This window comes from Mobula birostris, chromosome 13 (assembly GCF_030028105.1).
Source record: "Mobula birostris isolate sMobBir1 chromosome 13, sMobBir1.hap1, whole genome shotgun sequence".
Lineage (NCBI taxonomy): Eukaryota > Metazoa > Chordata > Chondrichthyes > Myliobatiformes > Myliobatidae > Mobula > Mobula birostris.
The window spans coordinates 94,937,674-94,962,352 of NC_092382.1; the positions used below are offsets into that span (position 1 = coordinate 94,937,674).

Consider the following 24,679-nt stretch of genomic DNA (forward strand, 5'->3'; position numbering starts at 1 on the left):
TACCCCATCCCATTCACTCACAAAGAGACCCCACCCCAACCCATTCACTCCCAAAAGGACCCTACCCGATTCCATTCACTCCCAAAGAGAGTCTACCCCATCCCTTTCACTCCCAAACACTACCCCATCCCATTCACTCCCAAAGAGATCCTACCCCATCCCATTCACTCCCAAAAGGACCCTACCCCTTCCCATTCACTCCCAAACTGACCCTACCCTTTCCCATTCACTCCCAAAGGGACCCTACCCCATCCCATTCATTCCCAAAGAGACCCATCACAATTCACTCCCAAAGAGACCCCACCCCAACCCATTCGCTCCCAAAGGGACACTACCCCATCCCATTCACTCACAAAGAGACCCTCCCCTTTCCCATTCACTCCCATAGGGACCCATCCCTTCATATTCATTCCCAAAGAGACCCTACCCCTTCCCATTCACTGCCAAAGAGACCCTACCCCTTCCCATTCACTGCCAAAGAGACCCTACCCCATCCCATTCACTCACAAAGAGACCCCACCCCAACCCATTCACTCCCAAAAGGACCCTACCCGATTCCATTCACTCCCAAAGAGAGTCTACCCCATCCCTTTCACTCCCAAACACTACCCCATCCCATTCACTCCCAAAGAGATCCTACCCCATCCCATTCACCCACAAAGGGGCCCTACCCGATCCCATTCACTCCCAAAGAGAGCCTACCCCATCCCTTTCACTCCCAGACACTACCCCATCCCATTCACTCCCAAAGAGATCCTACCCCATCCCATTCACTCACAAAGAGACCCAACTCCAACCCATTCACTCCCAAAGAGACCCTCCCCTTTCCCATTCACTCCCATAGGGACCCATCCCTTCATATTCATTCCCAAAGAGACCCTACCCCTTCCCATTCACTGCCAAAGAGACCCTACCCCTTCCCATTCACTCCCATAGGGACACTACCCCTCTCCATTCACTCCCAAAGAGACCCCACCCCAACCCATTCACTCCCAAAAGGACCCTACCCGATTCCATTCACTCCCAAAGAGATCCTACCCCATCCCATTCACTCCCAAAGAGATCCTACCCCATCCCATTCACTCCCAAAGAGACCCAACTCCAACCCATTCACTCCCAAAGGGACCCTACCCGATCCCATTCACTCCCAAAGAGAGTCTACCCCATCCCTTTCACTCCCAAACAGACCCTACCCCTCCCCATTCACTCCGAAAGGTATCATACCCCTCCCCATTCACTCCCAAAGGGACCCTACCCCATCCCATTCACTCCCAAAGGGACCCTACCCCATCCCATTCACTCCCAAAGAGACCCTACCACTTCCCATTCACTGCCAAAGAGACCCTATCCCTTCCCATTCACTCCCAAAGAGACCCTACCCCATCCCATTCACTCCCAAAGAGACCCTCCCCTTTCCCATTCACTCCCATAGGGACCCATCCCTTCATATTCATTCCCAAAGAGACCCTACCCCTTCCCATTCACTGCCAAAGAGACCCTACCCCTTCCCATTCACTCCCATAGGGACACTACCCCTCTCCATTCACTCCCAAAGAGACCCCACCCCAACCCATTCACTCCCAAAAGGACCCTACCCGATTCCATTCACTCCCAAAGAGAGTCTACCCCATCCCTTTCACTCCCAAACACTACCCCATCCCATTCACTCCCAAAGAGATCCTACCCCATCCCATTCACTCCCAAAGAGACCCAACTCCAACCCATTCACTCCCAAAGGGACCCTACCCGATCCCATTCACTCCCAAAGAGAGTCTACCCCATCCCTTTCACTCCCAAACAGACCCTACCCCTCCCCATTCACTCCGAAAGGTATCATACCCCTCCCCATTCACTCCCAAAGGGACCCTACCCCATCCCATTCACTCCCAAAGGGACCCTACCCCATCCCATTCACTCCCAAAGAGACCCTACCACTTCCCATTCACTGCCAAAGAGACCCTATCCCTTCCCATTCACTCCCAAAGAGACCCTACCCCATCCCATTCACTCCCAAAGAGACCCTCCCCTTTCCCATTCACTCCCATAGGGACCCATCCCTTCATATTCATTCCCAAAGAGACCCTACCCCTTCCCATTCACTCCCATAGGGACACTACCCCTCTCCATTCACTCCCAAAGAGACCCCACCCCAACCCATTCACTCCCAAAAGGACCCTACCCGATTCCATTCACTCCCAAAGAGAGTCTACCCCATCCCTTTCACTCCCAAACACTACCCCATCCCATTCACTCCCAAAGAGATCCTACCCCATCCCATTCACTCCCAAAGAGACCCAACTCCAACCCATTCACTCCCAAAGGGACCCTACTCGATCCCATTCACTCCCAAAGAGAGTCTACCCCATCCCTTTCACTCCCAAACAGACCCTACCCCTCCCCATTCACTCCGAAAGGTATCATACCCCTCCCCATTCACTCCCAAAGGGACCCTACCCCATCCCATTCACTCCCAAAGGGACCCTACCCCATCCCATTCACTCCCAAAGGGACCCTACCACTTCCCATTCACTCCCAAAGAGACACTACCCCATCCCATTCACTCCCATAGGGATCTTACCCCATTCCATTCACTCCCAAAGAGACCCTACCCCATCCCATTCACTCCCAAAGGGACCCTACCCCTTCCCATTCACTCCCAAACTGACCCTACCCTTTCCCATTCACTCCCAAAGGGACCCTACCCCATCCCATTCACTCCCAAAGAGACCCAACCCCAACCCATTCACTCCCAAAGGGACCCTACCCGATCCCATTCACTCCCAAAGGGACCCTACCCCATCCCATTCACTCCCAAAGGGACCCTACCCCATCCCATTCACTCCCAAAGGGACCCTACCCCAACCCATTCACTCCCAAAGAGACCCTACCCCATCCCATTCACTCCCAAAGGGACCCTACCCCTTCCCATTCACTCCCAAACTGACCCTACCCTTTCCCATTCACTCCCAAAGGGACCCTACCCCATCCCATTCACTCCCAAAGAGACCCAACCCCAACCCATTCACTCCCAAAGGGACCCTACCCGATCCCATTCACTCCCAAAGGGACCCTACCCCATCCCATTCACTCCCAAAGGGACCCTACCCGATCCCATTCACTCCCAAAGGGACCCTACCCGAACCCATTCACTCTCAAAGGGACCCTACCCCTTCCCATTCACTCCCATAGGGACCCTACCCCTCCCTATTCACTCCCAAAGAGACCCTACCCCTTCCCATTCACTCCCAAAAGGACCCTACCCGATTCCATTCACTCCCAAAGAGAGTCTACCCCATCCCTTTCACTCCCAAACACTACCCCATCCCATTCACTCCCAAAGAGATCCTACCCCATCCCATTCACTCCCAAAGAGACCCAACTCCAACCCATTCACTCCCAAAGGGACCCTACCCGATCCCATTCACTCTCAAAGAGAGTCTACCCCATCCCTTTCACTCCCAAACAGACCCTACCCCTCCCCATTCACTCCGAAAGGTATCATACCCCTCCCCATTCACTCCCAAAGGGACCCTACCCCATCCCATTCACTCCCAAAGGGACCCTACCCCATCCCATTCACTCCCAAAGAGACCCTACCCCATCCCATTCACTCCCAAAGAGACCCTACCCCTTCCCATTCACTCCCAAAGAGAACCATCCCTTCATATTCATTCCCAAAGGGACCCTACCCCATCCCATTCACTCCCAACAGGAGCCGACCTCTTCCCATTCACTCCCTAAGGGACCCTACCCCTTTACATTCACTCCCAAACAGACCCTACCACCTCCCATTCACTCCGAAAGGGATCCTACCCCTTCCCATTCACTCCCAAAGGGACCCATCCCTTCATATTCATTCCCAAAGGGACCCTACCCCATCCCAATCACTCCCAAAGGGACCCATCCCTTCACATTCACTCCCAAAGAGACCCATCCCTTCATATTCATTCCCAAAGGGACCCTACCCCATTCCAATCACTCCCAAAGGGACCCTACCCCATCCCATTCACTCCCAAAAGGACCCTACCCCTTCCCATTCACTCCCAAACTGACCCTACCCTTTCCCATTCACTCCCAAAGGGACCCTACCTCATCCCATTCATTCCCAAAGAGACCCATCACAATTCACTCCCAAAGAGACCCCACCCCAACCCATTCGCTCCCAAAGGGACACTACCCCATCCCATTCACTCACAAAGAGACCCTCCCCTTTCCCATTCACTCCCATAGGGACCCATCCCTTCATATTCATTCCCAAAGAGACCCTACCCCTTCCCATTCACTGCCAAAGAGACCCTACCCCTTCCCATTCACTGCCAAAGAGACCCTACCCCATCCCATTCACTCACAAAGAGACCCCACCCCAACCCATTCACTCCCAAAAGGACCCTACCCGATTCCATTCACTCCCAAAGAGAGTCTACCCCATCCCTTTCACTCCCAAACACTACCCCATCCCATTCACTCCCAAAGAGATCCTACCCCATCCCATTCACCCACAAAGGGGCCCTACCCGATCCCATTCACTCCCAAAGAGAGCCTACCCCATCCCTTTCACTCCCAGACACTACCCCATCCTATTCACTCCCAAAGAGATCCTACCCCATCCCATTCACTCACAAAGAGACCCAACTCCAACCCATTCACTCCCAAAGAGACCCTCCCCTTTCCCATTCACTCCCATAGGGACCCATCCCTTCATATTCATTCCCAAAGAGACCCTACCCCTTCCCATTCACTGCCAAAGAGACCCTACCCCTTCCCATTCACTCCCATAGGGACCCATCCCTTCATATTCATTCCCAAAGAGACCCTACCCCTTCCCATTCACTCCCAAAGAGACCCCACCCCAACCCATTCACTCCCAAAAGGACCCTACCCGATTCCATTCACTCCCAAAGAGAGTCTACCCCATCCCTTTCACTCCCAAACACTACCCCATCCCATTCACTCCCAAAGAGATCCTACCCCATCCCATTCACTCCCAAAGAGATCCTACCCCATCCCATTCACTCCCAAAGAGACCCAACTCCAACCCATTCACTCCCAAAGGGACCCTACCCGATCCCATTCACTCCCAAAGAGAGTCTACCCCATCCCTTTCACTCCCAAACAGACCCTACCCCTCCCCATTCACTCCGAAAGGTATCATACCCCTCCCCATTCACTCCCAAAGGGACCCTACCCCATCCCATTCACTCCCAAAGGGACCCTACCCCATCCCATTCACTCCCAAAGAGACCCTACCACTTCCCATTCACTGCCAAAGAGACCCTATCCCTTCCCATTCACTCCCAAAGAGACCCTACCCCATCCCATTCACTCCCAAAGAGACCCTCCCCTTTCCCATTCACTCCCATAGGGACCCATCCCTTCATATTCATTCCCAAAGAGACCCTACCCCTTCCCATTCACTGCCAAAGAGACCCTACCCCTTCCCATTCACTCCCATAGGGACACTACCCCTCTCCATTCACTCCCAAAGAGACCCCACCCCAACCCATTCACTCCCAAAAGGACCCTACCCGATTCCATTCACTCCCAAAGAGAGTCTACCCCATCCCTTTCACTCCCAAACACTACCCCATCCCATTCACTCCCAAAGAGATTCTACCCCATCCCATTCACTCCCAAAGAGACCCAACTCCAACCCATTCACTCCCAAAGGGACCCTACCCGATCCCATTCACTCCCAAAGAGAGTCTACCCCATCCCTTTCACTCCCAAACAGACCCTACCCCTCCCCATTCACTCCGAAAGGTATCATACCCCTCCCCATTCACTCCCAAAGGGACCCTACCCCATCCCATTCACTCCCAAAGGGACCCTACCCCATCCCATTCACTCCCAAAGGGACCCTACCACTTCCCATTCACTCCCAAAGAGACACTACCCCATCCCATTCACTCCCATAGGGATCTTACCCCATTCCATTCACTCCCAAAGAGACCCTACCCCATCCCATTCACTCCCAAAGGGACCCTACCCCTTCCCATTCACTCCCAAACTGACCCTACCCTTTCCCATTCACTCCCAAAGGGACCCTACCCCATCCCATTCACTCCCAAAGAGACCCAACCCCAACCCATTCACTCCCAAAGGGACCCTACCCGATCCCATTCACTCCCAAAGGGACCCTACCCCATCCCATTCACTCCCAAAGGGACCCTACCCCATCCCATTCACTCCCAAAGGGACCCTACCCCAACCCATTCACTCCCAAAGAGACCCTACCCCATCCCATTCACTCCCAAAGGGACCCTACCCCTTCCCATTCACTCCCAAACTGACCCTACCCTTTCCCATTCACTCCCAAAGGGACCCTACCCCATCCCATTCACTCCCAAAGAGACCCAACCCCAACCCATTCACTCCCAAAGGGACCCTACCCGATCCCATTCACTCCCAAAGGGACCCTACCCCATCCCATTCACTCCCAAAGGGACCCTACCCGATCCCATTCACTCCCAAAGGGACCCTACCCGAACCCATTCACTCTCAAAGGGACCCTACCCCTTCCCATTCACTCCCATAGGGACCCTACCCCTCCCTATTCACTCCCAAAGAGACCCTACCCCTTCCCATTCACTCCCAAAAGGACCCTACCCGATTCCATTCACTCCCAAAGAGAGTCTACCCCATCCCTTTCACTCCCAAACACTACCCCATCCCATTCACTCCCAAAGAGATCCTACCCCATCCCATTCACTCCCAAAGAGACCCAACTCCAACCCATTCACTCCCAAAGGGACCCTACCCGATCCCATTCACTCTCAAAGAGAGTCTACCCCATCCCTTTCACTCCCAAACAGACCCTACCCCTCCCCATTCACTCCGAAAGGTATCATACCCCTCCCCATTCACTCCCAAAGGGACCCTACCCCATCCCATTCACTCCCAAAGGGACCCTACCCCATCCCATTCACTCCCAAAGAGACCCTACCCCATCCCATTCACTCCCAAAGAGAGTATACCCCATCCCATTCACTCCAAAAGGTATCATACCCCTTCCCATTCACTCCCAAAGGGACCCTACCCAATCCCATTCACTCCCAAAGAGAGTATACCCCATCCCATTCACTCCCAAAGAGACCCTACCCCTCCCCATTCACTCCCAAAGGGACCCTACCCCATCCCATTCACTCCCAAAGAGACCCAACCCCATCCCATTCACTCCCAAAGGGACCCTACCCGATCCCATTCACTCCCAAATCGACCCTCCCCTTTCCCATTCATTCCCAAAGAGACCCTACCCCTCCCCATTCACTGCCTAAGACCCTACCCCTTCCCATTCACTCCCAAAGAGACCCTACCCCTTCCCATTCACTGCCAGTTAGAGCCACCCTTCCCATTCACTCCCAAAGAGACCCTACCCCTTCCCATTCACTGCCAGTTAGAGCCACCCTTCCCATTCACTCCCATAGGGACCCCACCCCATCCCATTCACTGCCAGTTAGAGCCACCCTTCCCATTCACTCCCACTTCAAGTCCGAGTTCAAGTTTGTCATCTGGCTGTACATGAACAAAACCAAACGGAACAATGTTCCTCTGGACAATTGTGAACCCATACAACATATATCACACACAACACGTAAAGCAGAATGTTACATAAATAAGTTTAAAAGTACAATTCAAAATGCATGTCATGAGCAGCACAGGTAAACAGTAAGCAGCTTGCTGTCCTAGTGAAGAGAGCTCAGTGGTGGCAGGGAATTCATCAGTCTCACTGCCTGGGGGAAGAAGTTGTTACCCAGTCACGCGGTATTAGTCCCTGTTGCTCTTCAACCTCCTTCGTGATGGAAGAATTACATATTTACAATGCTCTCTTCGAGCCACATACCACAATTCCATACTTACGCTTTCTTTGAACTGCACACCACAATTCCATATTTACAATGTTTCCTTTGAACTATACACCACAATTCCATATTTACAATGCTTTCTTTGAACTACTCACCACCATTCCATATTTACAATGTTTCCTTTGAACTATAGATCACAATTCTATATTTACAATGCTTTGTTTGAACTATACACCACAATTCCATATTTGAACTACACTCCCTTTCCACTTCTCCTTCCTTCACACCCGGATACAAACAAACAATGAGGTTAAATCTGCATCACCTGATCTTCCAATTGACTTGGTTCACAGTTCTTCAGAACCCATTGTTCAGAGTTGCATTTTTGATTTAATCTTCAATGCATATTCAGTCCTGAAGTTTGGTCGCTGAAATCAATATTTGCTTTTTGTCCTAACCCCAAAAACACCCTAATAAAGTACACACCAAGGAACTTCGTGCTCTTCACTCTCCCCGCGGTAGAGCGAATTATGTGCAATGGGGACTGGTGACCTGTGTCTTTTTGAAGTCCATGACCATAGAGGGATTACAGCTTCTTCCCCTCTGCCATCCGATTCCTGAATGGACATTGAAGCTTTGGACACTACCTCACTTTTTTTAATATACAGTGTTTCTGGGGGTTTCTTTGCATGATTTTTAAAATGTATTCAATATATGTAAATTGATCTACTTGCTTATTTTTATGCTTTATTTTATTTATTTATTTTTTCTGTCTCTACCATATTATGTATTGCATTGAACTGCTGCTGCTAAGTTAACAAATTTCACATCACGTGCCGGTGATAATAAGCCACTGCACAGAGTCAGATAAAGTTGTGGAAATCTGTGAACTCAGCTGACTTCATCATGGACACGGGCCTCCCCACCATCCAGCACATCTTCGAAAGGCGATGCCTTAAAAAGGCAGAATCCGTCATTAACCCGGAGCACCGGCGGACCGCACTTAGTCTGGCCCCTACCCTTTGACCTGTTTGGCACGGGTGTCCCTACCCAGGGCCAAAGCGCTGAGCCCTGACTCCAGCCAACGTAGCTCTCCGGGTCATTGAGTCACGCGGGCCTCCAAACCCCCACGACGAGGGTGTGCGCCTCTCGGAGGTGTGTTCACCTCATTAAGGATAGCAATGGGGAATCCTTCTACATCTGAGTGTGACAGTATTCCTGCCTCTCCCCCCGGGATTTGCGTGACAGAGGTGAAAACCGAGAGGCAGCTACAAAGATGACAAAGGAAGCCCTGAACACGGCTAGAGATACAGGACCTTCACTGCTGCCCTAAAAGTCAGTAAAGAACTGAATACAACACGGTCAGACCAAGGTTTGACAGAGCTTCATGGTTCTTGAACTCAATCCCCACCCCCACCCCGACGAATGAAGGCTAACTGCATCAAATACTTCAGCTGAACTCATTAAAGTAGCAATTAAATGCCTCAGTAAACTAATCCCTTCTGTCATGTCAAGGTTCACGCCAACTGCTCTGTGCCCCATCCCAGCTAGTCACGTCTGCTCACGTTTGGCCTGCAGCCTGCATCCCCCTAAACCTTTCCCATTCACCTACCCGCCCGAGTATCGTTTACAAGCTGTTAATGTACTCGCGTCAACTAATTTCTCTGCCAGCTCAGTCTATGTGCGAAATGAGAAATGAATATTCTCATTAAATGTCTCTCCTCTCACCTTAAGCCTGTGTCTCCTTGATTGCCCAACCCTGGGAAACAGACCGTGTGCACTCACCCTACAGATGTTCCCCCGTGGTTTTACACATAAGATCATACCTCGGTCTCCAACGCTACTAAGGCTGCCAGACAGTCCCACAAGTCGGCTGTAGTGAGGCGCCACTGCAGCTTGGGGGCGCCAAAGCTCAGCGTTTGAGTCCAGTGCCCTCTGTCAGGAGTTTGTACGTTGTCTCCCAGTGACCGTGCGGGTTTGTCCAAAGAGGTAGGTTAGTTGGTCACTGTAAATTGTCTTGTCATTGGGCTAGAGTTAAACAGGGGCGCAGAGGGGCCTGTTCCCCGCTGTGTCTCCAATTAAAATAAATAAATGTTTTCTGCGCCCTTTCCAGCTGAGTGACATCTTTCTTATTGCGGGGCGGCAGATCTGAACACACTGCTCTCGGTGTGGCCCCACCGTCACCTCGACAAGCACGGCATAACACCCCAACTTTCAGACTCGGTGCCCTGACTGATGAAGGCCTGCATTCCAAACTTCCTTTTGCAAGCGGAACAAGTGCGACAGCTGCCCCCAACACCTCCTCCCTCACTACCACTCAGGGCTTCGAACAGTCCGTCCAGGTGAGGCGACAGTCAGTCTGTTGGGGTCACTTACTCTGTCCGGTGCTCCTGGGGTGGCCTCCTGTACATAGGTGAGACCTGGCGTAGATTGGGAGACCGCTTGGCTGAGCATCTACACTCCGTCCGCCAGAACAAATCCCCGCACCTCCCCATCTGTAGCACAGTTGTGGCAACTGAAAGCCGACTCAGACTCCTGGGAGTGCACAACACACACACACACACACACACCCACACAGACACACACACACACACACACTCACACACACACCCACAGACAAACACACACCCACACACACACGCGCGCACACACACAGACACACACACACACACTCACACAGACACACACACACCCACAGACACACACATCACACACACCCACACACGTGCGCACACACACACCCACAGACACACACACACACACACACGCGCGCGCACACACACTCACATGCACATCACACAAACACACACACACACACGCACACACCCACAGGCACACACACTCACACGCACATCACACAAACACACACACACACGCACACACCCACAGACACACACACTCACACGCACATCACACAAACACACACACACACGCACACACCCACAGACACACACACTCACACGCACATCACACACACACACCCACACATGCACGCATACACACACACACCCACAGACACACACACTCACACGCACATCACACAAACACACACACACACTCACACGCACATCACACACACACACACCCACACATACACGCATACACACACACACCCACAGACACACACACTCACACGCACATCACACACAGTCACACATCACACACAGTCACACACACTCACACACATGCAGTCACACACTCACACAGTCACACATCACACACACACACTCACACACATTCACAGACACTCACATACACACATGTAGTCACACAGTCACACACACACACACACACACACACACACACACACACACACACACACTGTTATTTCATGCCCTCGTTATTTTGAATTTTGTGCACAGGAAGTGACATTAATCAATCTTCAATCTTGAATCTATTGGGACGACAAGAACTGTCGGCGATTCTCCAGACGCAGCCTAACCAGAGTCTAACAGAGCTGCATCGTAACATTCCCACTCTTGAACTCGGTTACCCAACTAGTAAAGGCAGCTGGATCATATGCAACACACACAAAGCACTGGAGAAACTCAGCAGGCCAGGCTGTATCACATCCCTCCTTCACCACTCTATCGACCGGTGCACCCCAAGATCCCTCTGTACCTCACTGCTGTGGACAGTCCTGTCATTAACCAGCTCCTGTACGTTTACATTTCACCTCCCAGAGTGCCTCATCTCACTCTGGCCTGGATTAAACTCTTTCTGCCATCTCTCTGGCCATATCTGACACAGGTCGATATCCCATTGTGTCCTTCGGCGATCTTCGACGCTTATACACAAACAACGCCACCGATCTTTGCATCATCTGCAAAGTTACAGACCCACGCATCCACCTTTTCATTCAGCTCTGGTGGAGGTGGACGACAGTGTGACACCGGACAACAGAGCTGCTCCCACTGGAGTACAGTCCTGTTTCAGCTGCCACAGGCTGAGGAAACTCACCTCCTCATTCAGTGTGCAGAGTCCAGTCCGGCTGGGCACCAGTCTGATCCATCAGACCTGAATCCAGTCCGGGTGGGGTCAGCCCAATCCGTCAGACCTGAATCCAGTCCGGGTGGGGTCAGTCCGATCCGTCAGACCTGAATCCAGTCCAGGTGGGCATCAGTCCGATCTGTCAGACCTGAATCCAATCCGGGTGGGGTCAGCCCAATCCGTCAGACCTGAATCCAGTCCGGGTGGGGTCAGTCCGATCCGTCAGACCTGAATCCAGTCCAGGTGGGCATCAGTCCGATCCGTCAGACCTGAATCCAATCCGGGTGGGGATCAGTCCAATCCGTCAGACCTGAATCCAGTCCGGGTGAGTACTGGTCCGATCCGTCAGACCTGAATCCAGTCCAGGTGGGCATCAGTCCAATCCGTCAGACCTGAATCCAATCCGGGTGGGGGTCAGTCCGATCCGTCAGACCTGAATCCAGTCCGGGTGGGGTCAGTCCGATCCGTCAGACCTGAATCCAGTCCGGGTGAGTACTGGTCCGATCCGTGACCCCCCCACCTTGACCAGCGTCAAGGTCCAAGGCAACATTAGATTTAATCCCTAGTACACAGCAGCTTCAGGCAATGCACATTCTGGCAGTGTACTTCCCCTGTTTAACAAGCTGCTCAGTTTGCTGGCTGAGGTTTGATTTCTAACTCTGCTTCGCCAAGGTGTCGAAGCTCAGATTTCCCAACGGCCTGAAGACCAAGGCCTGGAGTCTGGAGGCTGGAGTTGGGAAGACTGTCTGTGTGGGAAGGAGGGAGGAACAGGCCTCGTTTCCTTGTGGCCTGTTGTGTCAGTATTGCTGTGCTGAGCCTTGTGGGTGTGCTATGCTGCTGCGAGAGCGTGTGGGTGTGGTGACCCTTGGAGGGTGCCCCTTCCCCAGCACATCCCCACACCCCCCACACCGTCCCGTCTCACACCCCCAGGGTCAGCACATCCCCACACCCCCCCACACCATCCCGTCTCACACCCCCAGGGTCAGCACATCCCCACACCCCCCACACCGTCCCATCACACACCCCCAGGGTCAGCACATCCCCACACCCCCCACACCATCCCGTCACACACCCCCAGGGTCAGCAAATCCCCACACCCCCCACACCGTCCCGTCTCACACCCCCAGGGTCAGCAAATCCCCACACCCCCCACACCATCCCGTCACACACCCCCAGGGTCAGCAAATCCCCACACCCCCCACACCGTCCCGTCACACACCCACAGGGTCAGTGCATCCCCACACCCCCCACACCGTCCCGTCTCACACCCCCAGGGTCAGCACATCCCCACACCCCCCACACCGTCCCGTCACACACCACCAGGGTCAGCACATCCCCACACCCCCCACACCGTCCCGTCTCACACCACCAGGGTCAGCACATCCCCACACCCCCCACACCGTCCCGTCACACACCACCAGGGTCAGCACATCCCCACACCCCCCACACCGTCCCATCTCACACCCCCGGGTCAGCAAATCCCCACACCCCCCACACCGTCCCGTCTCACACCCCCAGGGTCAGCAAATCCCCACACCCCCCACACCGTCCCGTCTCACACCCCCAGGGTCAGCAAATCCCCACACCCCCCACACCGTCCCGTCTCACACCCCCAGGGTCAGCAAATCCCCACACCCCCCCACACCGTCCCGTCTCACACCCCCAGGGTCAGCAAATCCCCACACCCCCCACACCGTCCCGTCTCACACCCCCAGGGTCAGCAAATCCCCACACCCCCCACACCGTCCCGTCTCACACCCCCAGGGTCAGCAAATCCCCACACCCCCCACACCGTCCCGTCTCACACCCCCAGGGTCAGTACATCCCCACACCCCCCACACCATCCCGTCTCACACCCCCAGGGTCAGCAAATCCCCACACCCCCCACACCGTCCCGTCACACACCCACAGGGTCAGCAAATCCCCACACCCCCCACACCATCCCGTCTCACACCCCCAGGGTCAGTACATCCCCACACCCCCCACACCATCCCGTCTCACACCCCCAGGGTCAGCACATCCCCAGGTTGTGTTGGCTGTGCACGCAAGTGACACATTTCAATATATCATCAGACCATACGATACAGCAGCAAAGTTAAGCCATTTGGCCCATCGAGTCTGTCTCACCATTTCATAACGCCTGATCCAATTTTCCTCTGAACCACAGTCTCCTGCCTTCTCCCCGTATCCCTCCACCAGTCAAGAATCTATCAAACTCTGCATTAAGTATATATAAAGAATTGGCCTCCATGGCCACTGTGACAAAGAATTCCACAGATTCACTTCTCTCTTGCTGAAGAAATTCCTCCTCATATCCTTTCTAAAAGGGACCCTTATTCTGAGGCTGTCTCCTCTGGTCTTAGACTCTCTCACCAGGGTACAGGACCATTCACTTCCTGACATGACTTGGCACTGTACATTTCAATGGGATAAATACATTAATCTGAATTTGATCTGTCAAACCCTGACCCGATCCAGCGGGAACCATACAAACCGCCAATTCACAATCCAGTCCGGGTGTGTACCAGTCCCATCCATCGCATCATAATCCAGTCCGGGTGTGTACCAGTCCCATCCATCGCATCATAATCCAGTCCGGGTGTGTACCAGTCCCATCTGTCACATCATAATCCAGTCCAGGTGTGTAGCAGTCCCATCCGTCACATCATAATCCAGTCCGGGTGTGTACCAGTCCCATCCATCGCATCATAATCCAGTCCGGGTGTGTACCAGTCCCATCTGTCACATCATAATCCGGTCCGGTGTGTACCAGTCCCATCCGTCACATCATAATCCAGTCCGGTGTGTACCAGTCCCATCCATCGCATCATAATCCAGTCCAGGTGTGTACCAGTCCCATCTGTCACATCATAATCCAGTCCGGTGAGTACCAGTCCAATCCGTCACATCATAATCCAGTCCGGGTGTGTACCAGTCCCATCTGTCACATCATAATCCAGTCCGGGTGTGTACCAGTCCCATCTGTCACATCATAATCCGGTCCGGTGTGTACCAGTCCCATCCATCGCATCATAATCCAGTCCGGGTGTGTACCAGTCCCATCTGTCACATCATAATCCAGTCCGGTGAGTACCAGTCCAATCCGTCACATCATAATCCAGTCCGGGTGTGTACCAGTCCCATCTGTCACATCATAATCCGGTCCGGTGTGTACCAGTCCAATCCGTCACATCATAATCCAGTCCGGGTGTGTACCAGTCCCATCTGTCACATCATAATCCGGTCCGGTGTGTACCAGTCCAATCCGTCACATCATAATCCAGTCCAGGTGTGTACCAGTCCAGTCCATCACATCATAATCCGGTCCGGTGTGTACCTGCCCCATCTGTCACATCATAATCCAGTCCAGGTGTGTAGCAGTCCAACCCATCACATTATAATCCAGTCCAGGTGTGTACCAGTCCAGTCCATCACATCATAATCCAGTCCAGGTGTGTACCAGTCCCATCCGTCACACCCTGATCCAGTCCAGTTGCTCCAGTCCCATACCCTTACCTGCCAAACAGTCATAAAATAATCGAATCTACTTCATTTGCCTCCTGATTGTGTCCAGTCCAGAGTCCATTCTGGCCACCCCCTGTCCCTGTCTGGTCGGTACCAGCCCCATCCACTCCGGTATCTCCTTGACCCAGTCAAGTGTGTCGGTTTCAGTCTGGTGAGTTTATGTTCCAGTCCGCTGTTGTCATGATCCAGTCCGGTTGCTTCATGATCCAGTCCGGTAGCTCTGTGTTCCAGTCCGGTATCTCCATAATCCAGTCCAGTATCTCCATGGTCCAGTCCGGTATCTCCATGATCCAGTCTGGTGTGTTGGATTCAGTCTGGTGAGTTCATGTTCCAGTCCACTGTTGTCATGATCCAGTCCGGTAGCTCCGTGTTCCAGTCCGGTAGCTCCGTGTTCCAGTCCGGTAGCTCCGTGTTCCAGTCCGGTAGCTCCATGATCCAGTCTGGTGTGTTGGATTCAGTCTGGTGAGTTCATGTTCCAGTCCACTGTTGTCATGATCCAGTCCGGTAGCTCTGTGTTCCAGTCCGGTAGCTCCGTGTTCCAGTCCGGTAGCTCCGTGTTCCAGTCCGGTAGCTCCGTGTTCCAGTCCGGTAGCTCCATGATCCAGTCTAGTGTGTTGGTTTCAGTCCGGTGAGTTCATGATCCAGTCCAGTGTTGTTATGATCCAGTCCGGTATCTCCTTGGTCGCTCTGGTATCTCCACAACACACACAAAATGCTGGAGGAACTCAGCAGGCCAGGCAGCATCCATGGAAAAGAGTACAGTCGACATTTCAGGTCGAGACCCTTCAGCAGGACTGGAGGGGAAAGAAAGCCAAGGAGTAGATTTTCTCGATCTTTCTCTGTCCCTATCTCTGGAGACAGCTTAACACTGATGTCATTACAAACCCACAGAATCTCACAGCTACCTGGACTATACGTCTTCCCACCCTGCTACTTATAAAAACACCATCCTCTTCTCTCAATTCCTCCGTCTCCACCGCATCTGCTCTCAGGGTAAGGCTTTTCATTCCAGAACTACTGAAATGTCCTCCTCCTTCAAAGAAAAGGGTTTCCCTTCGTCCTCCATCAACGCTGCCCTCACCTGCATCTCTTCCATTTCGCACACATCTGCCCTCACCCCATCCTCCCACCACCACATCAGGGACAGAGTTCCTTTCTCCCTCACCTACCACCCCACCTGCTTTCATATACAGCACATAATTCTACATAACTTCTGCCAGTTCCAACGTGATCCCACCACCAAATAAATCATTCCCACCCCCCACCACTTTCCACAGGGATCGCTCCTACACAACTCCCTGTCCACTCGTTCCTCCCCACTGATCTCCTCCTGGCACTTACCCTTGCAAGCAGAACAAGAGCCACAACTTCCCCTACACCTCCACCCTCACTACCATTCAGGGCCCCAAACAGTCCTTCCAGGTGAGCTGACACTTCACCTCTGGGTCTGTTGGGGCATCCACTGTATCTGGTGCTCCTGGTGTGGCCTCCTGTATATCAGAGACCCAATGAAAATTGGGAGACCACTTCGCTGAGCACCCACACTCCGTCTGCCAGAAAAAGCAGGATTTCCCAGGGGCCACCCATTTCAACTCTGCTTCCCATTCCCATTCCGACATGTCAGTCCATGGCCTCCTCTACTGTCGCGTTGAGGCCACACTCAGGTTGGAGAAGCAACATCTGTCTGGGTAGCATCCAACCAGTTGGCATGAACATCGATTTCTCGAGCTTCTGGTAATTGCCCCCACCCCCTTCACCATTCCCTTTTCCCTTTCACCTTGCCCCTCCCCGTTGCTCCTCCCCCCCCTTTTCTTTCTTCCACGGCCTTCCGTCTCTTTCACCAATCCACTTCCCAGCTCTTTGCTTCACCATCCTCCCCCTCCGAGTCTCACCTGTCGCCTGGTGTTTCTCTCCCCTCCACCCCAGCCCCCACACCTTCTGAATCTACTCCAGTCGTGACGAAGGGTCGACTATGCCTTTGCCATGGCTGCTGGCTGCAGTTCCTGCAGCACCTTGTGTGCAATAAGGCCAATTTATACTTGTGTGTCACATCGACGCCGTAGGTACGGCGTAGCCACGTACCCTATGCCGAACCCTACGCCATAGCCTGACGCACACCCCTCCCAAAATGTAACTACATGTCGCGGCGACGCAAACTGCAACAACTGTGATTGGTCCGCCTGGTAGCATCGCATTTCCTCCTACGCTGCAACAGCTTCCCGTTGGGCGACTGAAGGGCAGGGAGGGAACTCTGGCTGCAATGCTTTCCATAAAGCTTTACAGACCTCTGAAATTATGGAGGACACATTTCACTGTTATGAAGAAAGACACTTGCTTCTTGTTTACCCCGAGAAAGACTACCATGTCCATGAAGCCTTGCACGGGCAGGTGTGTGTGCTTGCGTGACGTGCGCGAATTGCAGAGCGATGCAGACACACCAACGCACAAGTATAAATGCTCACAACAGCGTAGCCCACTTGTGTAGGCTACTACGCACAAGTATAAATCAGCCTTTACTCAGATTTCCAGCATCTGCAGATTTTCTCGTCTGTGAGGAGTGGAGAAGGTTGGGGGAGGGAGACACAAGGTGATGGGGCAGACCTGGAGGGGGAGGGATGAAGCAAGGAGCTGGGACGTTGATTGGTGAAAGGCGATAAGGGGCTGGAGCTCGGGGAGCCTGATGGGAGAAGACAGAAGATAATTAAAGAAAGAAAAGGGGGGAGGAGCACCAGAGGGAAGGAAGGTGAGGGAGGGGAAAGGGGACGGGAAATGGTGATGCTTCTCTTCCCCAGTCCTGCCGAAGGGTCTCGGCCCAAAATGTCGACTGTACTCTTTTTCCCACAGATGCTGCCTGACCTGCTGAGTTTCTCCAGCATTTTGTGTGTGTTGCTTTGGAATTCCAGCATCTTCAGATTTTCTCTCGATTGTGACTGGTGTCTCCACAATCCGGTCCTTCGTCTCCATAATCCAGTCTGGCATCTCCATGAGACGGTTCAATATCTCCATTATCCAGTCTGGTATCTTCATGTTCCAGTCCACTGTGCCCACGATCCAGTTGGGTAGCTCCACGATCCAGTCTGGTGTCTGTATAATCAGATCTGATTGCTCCATGGTCCGGTCCAGTGAGTCTCCGATCCAGTCCAGTATCTGTATAATCAGATCTGATTGCCCCATGGTCCAGTCCGGTGAGTCTCTTATCCAGTCCGGTATCTGTATAATCAGATCTGATTGCCCCATGATCCGGTCCAGTGAGTCCCTGATCCAGTCTGGGATCTGTATAATCAGATCTGATTGCCACATGATCCGGTCCGGTGAGTCCCTGATCCAGTCCGGTATCTGCATAATCAGATCTGATTGCCCCATGGTCCGGTCCAGTGAGTTCATGATCCAGTCCGGTATCTGTATAATCAGATCTAATTGCCCCATGATCCGGTCCGGTGAGTTCATGATCCAGTCCGGTATCTGCATAATCAAGTCTAATTTCTCCATAATCCAGTCATGTAAATCCATGACCCCAGTCCACTGTGCTCATTGTGCTGTCCGGCGAGTCCATGTCAAAGTCTGGTATCACCGTGATCCAGTCCAGTATCACCATGATCCAGTCCGGTATCACCATGATCTAGTCTGGTATCTTCATGATCCAGTCCAGTATCACCTTGTTCCGGTCCAGTATCACCATGGTTTCGTCTGGTATCACCGTGATCTGGTCTGGTATCTCCATGTTCCAGTCCGGTATCACCATGGTTTGGTCTAGTATCACCGTGATTCAGTCCGGTATCACCGTGATCCGGTCCGGTATCACCGTGGTTTGGTCCGGTATCACCGTGGTTTGGTCCGGTATCACCGTGGTTTGGTCCGGTATCACCGTGGTTTGGTCCGGTATCACCGTGGTTTGGTCCGGTATCTCCATGGTTTGGTCCGGTATCTCCATGGTTTGGTCCGGTACCTCCATGTTCCAGTCCGGTATCACCATGGTTTGGTCCGGTATCACCGTGGTTTGGTCTGGTATCACCCTATTCTGGTCCAGAGCGACTATAAGCCAGCCCAGATTCTCTCTCACCTGGCCCTGTTTCTCACTGACCTGCACACACAAAATGCTGGACGAAGTCAGCAGGCCAGGCAGCATCCGGGAAATGAGGGCAGTCAACATTTTGGGCCTAAATCAGCATCCTGCTGAATGGTCTCGGCCTGAAACGTCGACTGTTTACTCCTTACCACAGATGCTGCCTGACCTGCTGAGTTCCTCCAGCATTTTGTGTGTGTTGCTTTGAATTTGCAGCATCTGCAGATTGTCTCGTGTTTCTCCCTGATCCGGTCCAGTTTCTCAGTGATCCGGTCCAGTTTCTCACTGAACCGGTCCGGATTCTCACTGATCCAGTCCATTTTCTTATGGATCCATTCCGGTCGCCAATTGTTGACCCTCACAAACCCCCCCCCCCACAAAGTAGGATGCAGGATGACCCAGTCCTGCACTCCACACTGACACCAGTCAACCCCCACCCCCCAGCAGTGACTTCCGTCAGTCCCAGGTGTCCTACCAACCCTCAGAGGGTGACACTGGAGTGAATCCCTCTCCACCGGGACCACCCACTCACCTGCGTAGCGGAGCGGGGCGTCCTTGTCGATGGCAAAGAGTGGGGGGTTGAGAAGCACTGTCTTATCGTTCTCCATCACAATCCCCTGGTACTCGGCCTCGATCCATGGCTTGTGCTTGTTGGCTGGGGGTGTAGGGGCAGGGGCAGGTAGCAGAGCAGGAGGGGGAGAGCAGGGGGGCGCGGAGAGAGGGAAGGGGGAGTGGGGAAGGAGGGTGGAGAGGGAAAGGGTGAAGAAGGAAGGAGGGAGAAAAGAGAATGGAGAGAGGGAAGCAGAGTGCAGGGAGGGGGAGGACAGAGTGAGAGGGAGAGGCAGTGAGGGAAGAAGGGGGGGACAGAGAAGAGGAGGGAGGGGAAGGGAAGAGGGAGGGGATGAGGAAGAGGGAGGGGATGAGGAAGGGAAGAGAGAGGGGATGAGGAAGGGAAGAGGGAGGGGATGAGGAAGGGAAGAGGGAGGGGATGAGGAAGAGGGAGGGGATGAGGAAGAGGGAGGGGATGAGGAAGGGAAGAGGGAGGGGATGGGAGAAAGAGGAAGGAGACAGAGAGTGGAGTGTGGGAGTTGGAGAGTGGGCAGAGGGACGAGGGAGGGGGAGAGAGTGAGAAGGAGAAGGGGAGAGAGGAAGGGGAGGAAGGCATGAGGGAGTGTGAGAGTGGGAGTGGGAGGGGAGAGAGGGAAGTTGGAGAGAGGGAGGGTGAGGGCACAGGCAGGAATGAAGAGGAGAGGATAGTGAAGGGGAGATAGAGAGCAAGTGAGCATGAAGGGGAGTGAGGGAGAGGAATGTTAGTAGAGCGAGGGAGGGGGAAAGGTGATTCAGAGAAGAGGGAGATGGAGAATGGGAAAGGAAAGTGAGACAGAGAAAGAGGAAGGGGAATGAGGGCCGATAATTAAGGACGAGGTTAGAGGGTAGAGTGAATGTGCCATTGGTGACAGGGAGGGAGAGGAGGAGCGGGTGAGGGAGGGAGAGGAGGTGAGGGAGAGGGAGGGAGAGGAGGTGAGGGTGAGGGAGAGAGAGGAGGTGAGGGTGAGGGAGAGAGAGGAGGTGAGGGAGGGAGAGGAGGTGAGGGTGAGGGAGGGAGAGGAGGAGGGGGGGAGGGAGGGAGAGGAGGAGGGGGTGAGGGAGGGAGGAACCAGGACAGGAGGAGATACATTACTGAAGCACACCTCCCTCACCCACAGAGGGGGAGACTCCCCCCCACACCATCTCTCTCACACACATCCAGAGACACCCCCAACTTTCTCTGCCATACTTGCAGAGACCTGCCTTTATCTCTCACTATTCCTCCCTCCCACATCTGGACAGATCTCTAACCCTCTCTTCCACATCAGGGAGGCCCACCCCCGCCCCCCGAACCGAGAGGCCTCCATCCCTCTTTCCAGATTAGCCACACTTCTCCCACATCTGGAAAGAACTCTCGCCCTCCTTCCCGCATCTGGAGAGATCTCCATCCTCTCCTTCCCCAGGCTAAATGGAACATATCCTTCCGGCTGCAGCTGGAGAGGCCACCCCTCATCCGGGTGGAACGGCCCCCTCTCTTCCACATCTGGAGAAACCACTATCACACATCTGGAGAGACCTCCACCCCCCCTCCTCCAAATCTGGATGGACCGCCCCTCTCTCCCTCATATCTCTCCCACATCCAGGGACTATCCATCACCCCACAACTGAATGGATCTTCCTTCCCTCATCTAGAGAGGTCTCCATCCCACATCTGGCTGGATGGATAACCCTTCCCTCCCAGTTCTGCATGGACCTTCCCACATCTGGAAGAACCATCTTACCTCCCACATCCATCCCTCTCTCCATCCTATATCTGGAGAGATATCTGCCCCTCCCTCCCCCACATCTGCAGAGACATCATCCCCCCTCCCTTCCATTCTGAATGGACCATCCCTCCCTCACATCTGGAGAGACCTCATCCCCTCCCTCCCAATTCTAAATGGACCATCCCTCCCCCACATCTGCAGAGACCTCATCCCCTCCCTCCCAATTCTGAATGGACCATCCCTCCCCCACATCTGCAGAGACATCCATCTCTCCCTCCCAATTCTGAATGGACCATCCCTCCCCCACATCTGCAGAGACATCCATCTCTCCCTCCCAATTCTGGATGGACCATCTCTCCCCCACATCTGGAGAGACCTCCATCCCTCCCCCGCCTGGTGAAACCATCCTCTCCCACGCTGCCTCCCTCCCTTCAGCATCTGCGCAGCCCTGCGTCCCCCCTCCTCCTGCAGCCTGGCCTAGCAGCCTTCCCCTACACCCGCTCCCCACCACCACACCTCCACTTGCCCAAAACCGCCGCCCCCACCCCCCAACTCCCTGCGTCTTCCCCTAGTCGGCCTGGCCCGCTCGGACCCACCTTTGGTGCAGACAGCCGCCGCCACCAGCGAGCAGGCGACCGCTGCCCAGATGTGCAACCTCATCCTCTCGCTGGGGTTATTTTTCTCTCCTCACTGCAGATTAAATCTCGTTTCTGTCACTGCCGGCTGAGGCTGCGCCCTCTGCCCGATTGCATTGACTCCTGTGGGGTGCTTCACGCGTTATCTTATCGCCTCCCGGCCTCTGCAGAAGCAGCCGGTCTCCCGGGTGAGGGTCTATACGTGTCCGCCGTCTCCCCTCTTCCCCGCCGTTGCAGCGCGCCGCCGGCCCCTTTAAACATGCAAACGAGCAGAGCTGTGCGGCAAAATGACGTCACAATGCCGGCGGTCGCCCCCCGCCGCTGAGCGGCGGCCGGCTCGGCCAATCGGTAGCGAGGGTGTGGGAAGGGGCCCGCCTCCCCTGGGTCCGGAGAGTGGGATTTAAAGGGGTAGCCGCCCTATTAGTGGCAGAGCAGGGAGGGATGGAGTGATTAGATAGAGAGATAGATAGATAGATATACAGATAGATAGACAGACATACAGACAGATAGGTAGGTAGATATAGACAGAGAGTAACAGACAGATAGATAGATAGACAGATCGATAGATATACAGACAGATAGATAGGTCGATATAGACAGAGACTAACAGACAGATAGAGGGATAGATAGATAGAGAGTGATAGAGAGATAGATTGACAGATAGACCGACAGATAAACTGATTGACAGGTGGATAGATAGAGAGATGGATGAGGGAGAGAGAGAGATACAAGAAGGGAGGTAAAGAGGTAGGTAGGCTGAGGGAAGGAAGGAGAGACAGATAGAGTTGGGGAGTGGGGGAGGGAGAGGAGTAGGGAGAGAGGGAAGGGAAGAGAGAGAAGAGTGAGAAGTGCAGGGAGGGAGAGAGTGGGGAGGCAGGGAAAAGTGGGGGGGAGAGAGAGGGATACAGATAGATGGAGAGAGAAAGAGAGAGAGAGAGGGAGGAAGAGAGAGAGAAAGAAAGTGGGGGAGAGAGAGAAAGAAAGAGGGAGGGAGAGAGAGAGAAAGAAAGAGAGAGAGAGAAGGTGGGAGAGAGAGAGAGAAAGCAAGCCCTTGGGCAAATTCCCCAGGATTATTTTATCCCCCTACACCATGCCTCATCCCACAGCTCTTATTGCCTTATATGCAGAGGGAGGCTGTACGGCCCTGGTGAAACCCCCACCCCCACCAACAACTGATTTTCCCTGTTCTCCCCAATTTCCTGTTTCCATCCTGTGGATTCAATCACACCCCTTCACACCAGGGGTAATTAGCAGTGGGTCATTATCACACACACACACACACACACAGATATAAACAGTGTCACACAGAGACACAGAGATACACAGAGCACCCCTCCCACCCACAAACACATGCACAGAACTGGGGGTTTGCGATCAAACTCCTGCCTCGCTGGAACTGTGAGACAGAGATTTGCGCCCTGTTATCCAGGTGATAGGTGAAACCGGGAGAGGGGGAGGAGGTGAAGTAAAGAACTGGGAAGTTTGATGAAAGAGATAAAGGGCTGGAGAAGGGGGAATCTGACAGAGGGTAGAAGACCGTGGGAGAAAGGGAAGGGGTAGGAGTGATGGGCAGGTAAGGAGATAAGGTGAAAGAGGGGAAAGCGAATGGGGAATGGTGAAGGGGAGTGAGGGCAATTACCAGAAGCTTGAGAAATCGATGTTCATGCCAACTGTTTGGATGCTACACAGACAGATGTTGCTTCTCCACCCTGAGTGTGGCCTCTTCGCGACAGTAGAGGAGGCCACGGAGTGACTGATTGTAGTGTGCTTTACTGTGAATGCCTGCAAAAGATGAATCCTGGGTAGTACACGGTGACAAATACGGTAGGTACTTTGACGACACAGTAAATATACTTTGAACTTTGAACTAGACGGAAAGGAGCACAGAATGGTGGCTCGCTGCCCGGGGCCCGGCCTAGTGCCATCTCGGGTATCGTGGGAGAGAGAAATTCCCGAGATCAAAGCCGAGACATTTGCATCATTCTTCACCAGGGGATGGTTTATCAGAAGACGGGGTGGGGGGGTGTGGGGGGCAGCTAATGCTGTGCCTGTATCGAACAGAGCCTGCAACAACAAGCTGGGGAACGACAGGCCGGTGAGCCGCACGTTGTTAGGGGGGAAGGTACCGGAAGGGATTCTGCCAAAGTTCAAAGTAAATTTATTAGCAAGGGTTGTCCATGCCACCGTATACCACCCTGAGATTCGTTTCCTTGCAGGCATTCGCAGTAGAGCAGAGAAATGAGAAATCCCAAGGACTGACAATCAATGTCAAAATAAAAGAAGGCAAACTGTGCAAAGAAGTATGTTATACCGAGACGGGGAGTTGCAGAGTCCAGGGGTTGAAAGCGAATTCACTGTTCAATAGTTCAA

The 24,679-nt window shown here is 53.5% G+C and overlaps 1 protein-coding gene across 1 annotated transcript in view; it reads right to left on the reverse strand.

The window, feature by feature from the left end:
* Window positions 1-22,550, reverse strand: part of clstn3 (calsyntenin 3) — an 81,883-nt gene extending 59,333 nt beyond the window's left edge. The window contains exons 1-2 of the mRNA XM_072275540.1: window positions 22,271-22,550; window positions 19,913-20,035 (exon numbers count right to left, since the gene is read on the reverse strand). Coding sequence (XP_072131641.1) covers window positions 19,913-20,035; window positions 22,271-22,334 — 187 coding nt within the window. The 5' untranslated portion in view covers window positions 22,335-22,550. The remainder of the gene's footprint in view (window positions 1-19,912; window positions 20,036-22,270) is intronic.
* Between the last annotated feature and the right edge of the window lie 2,129 nt (window positions 22,551-24,679).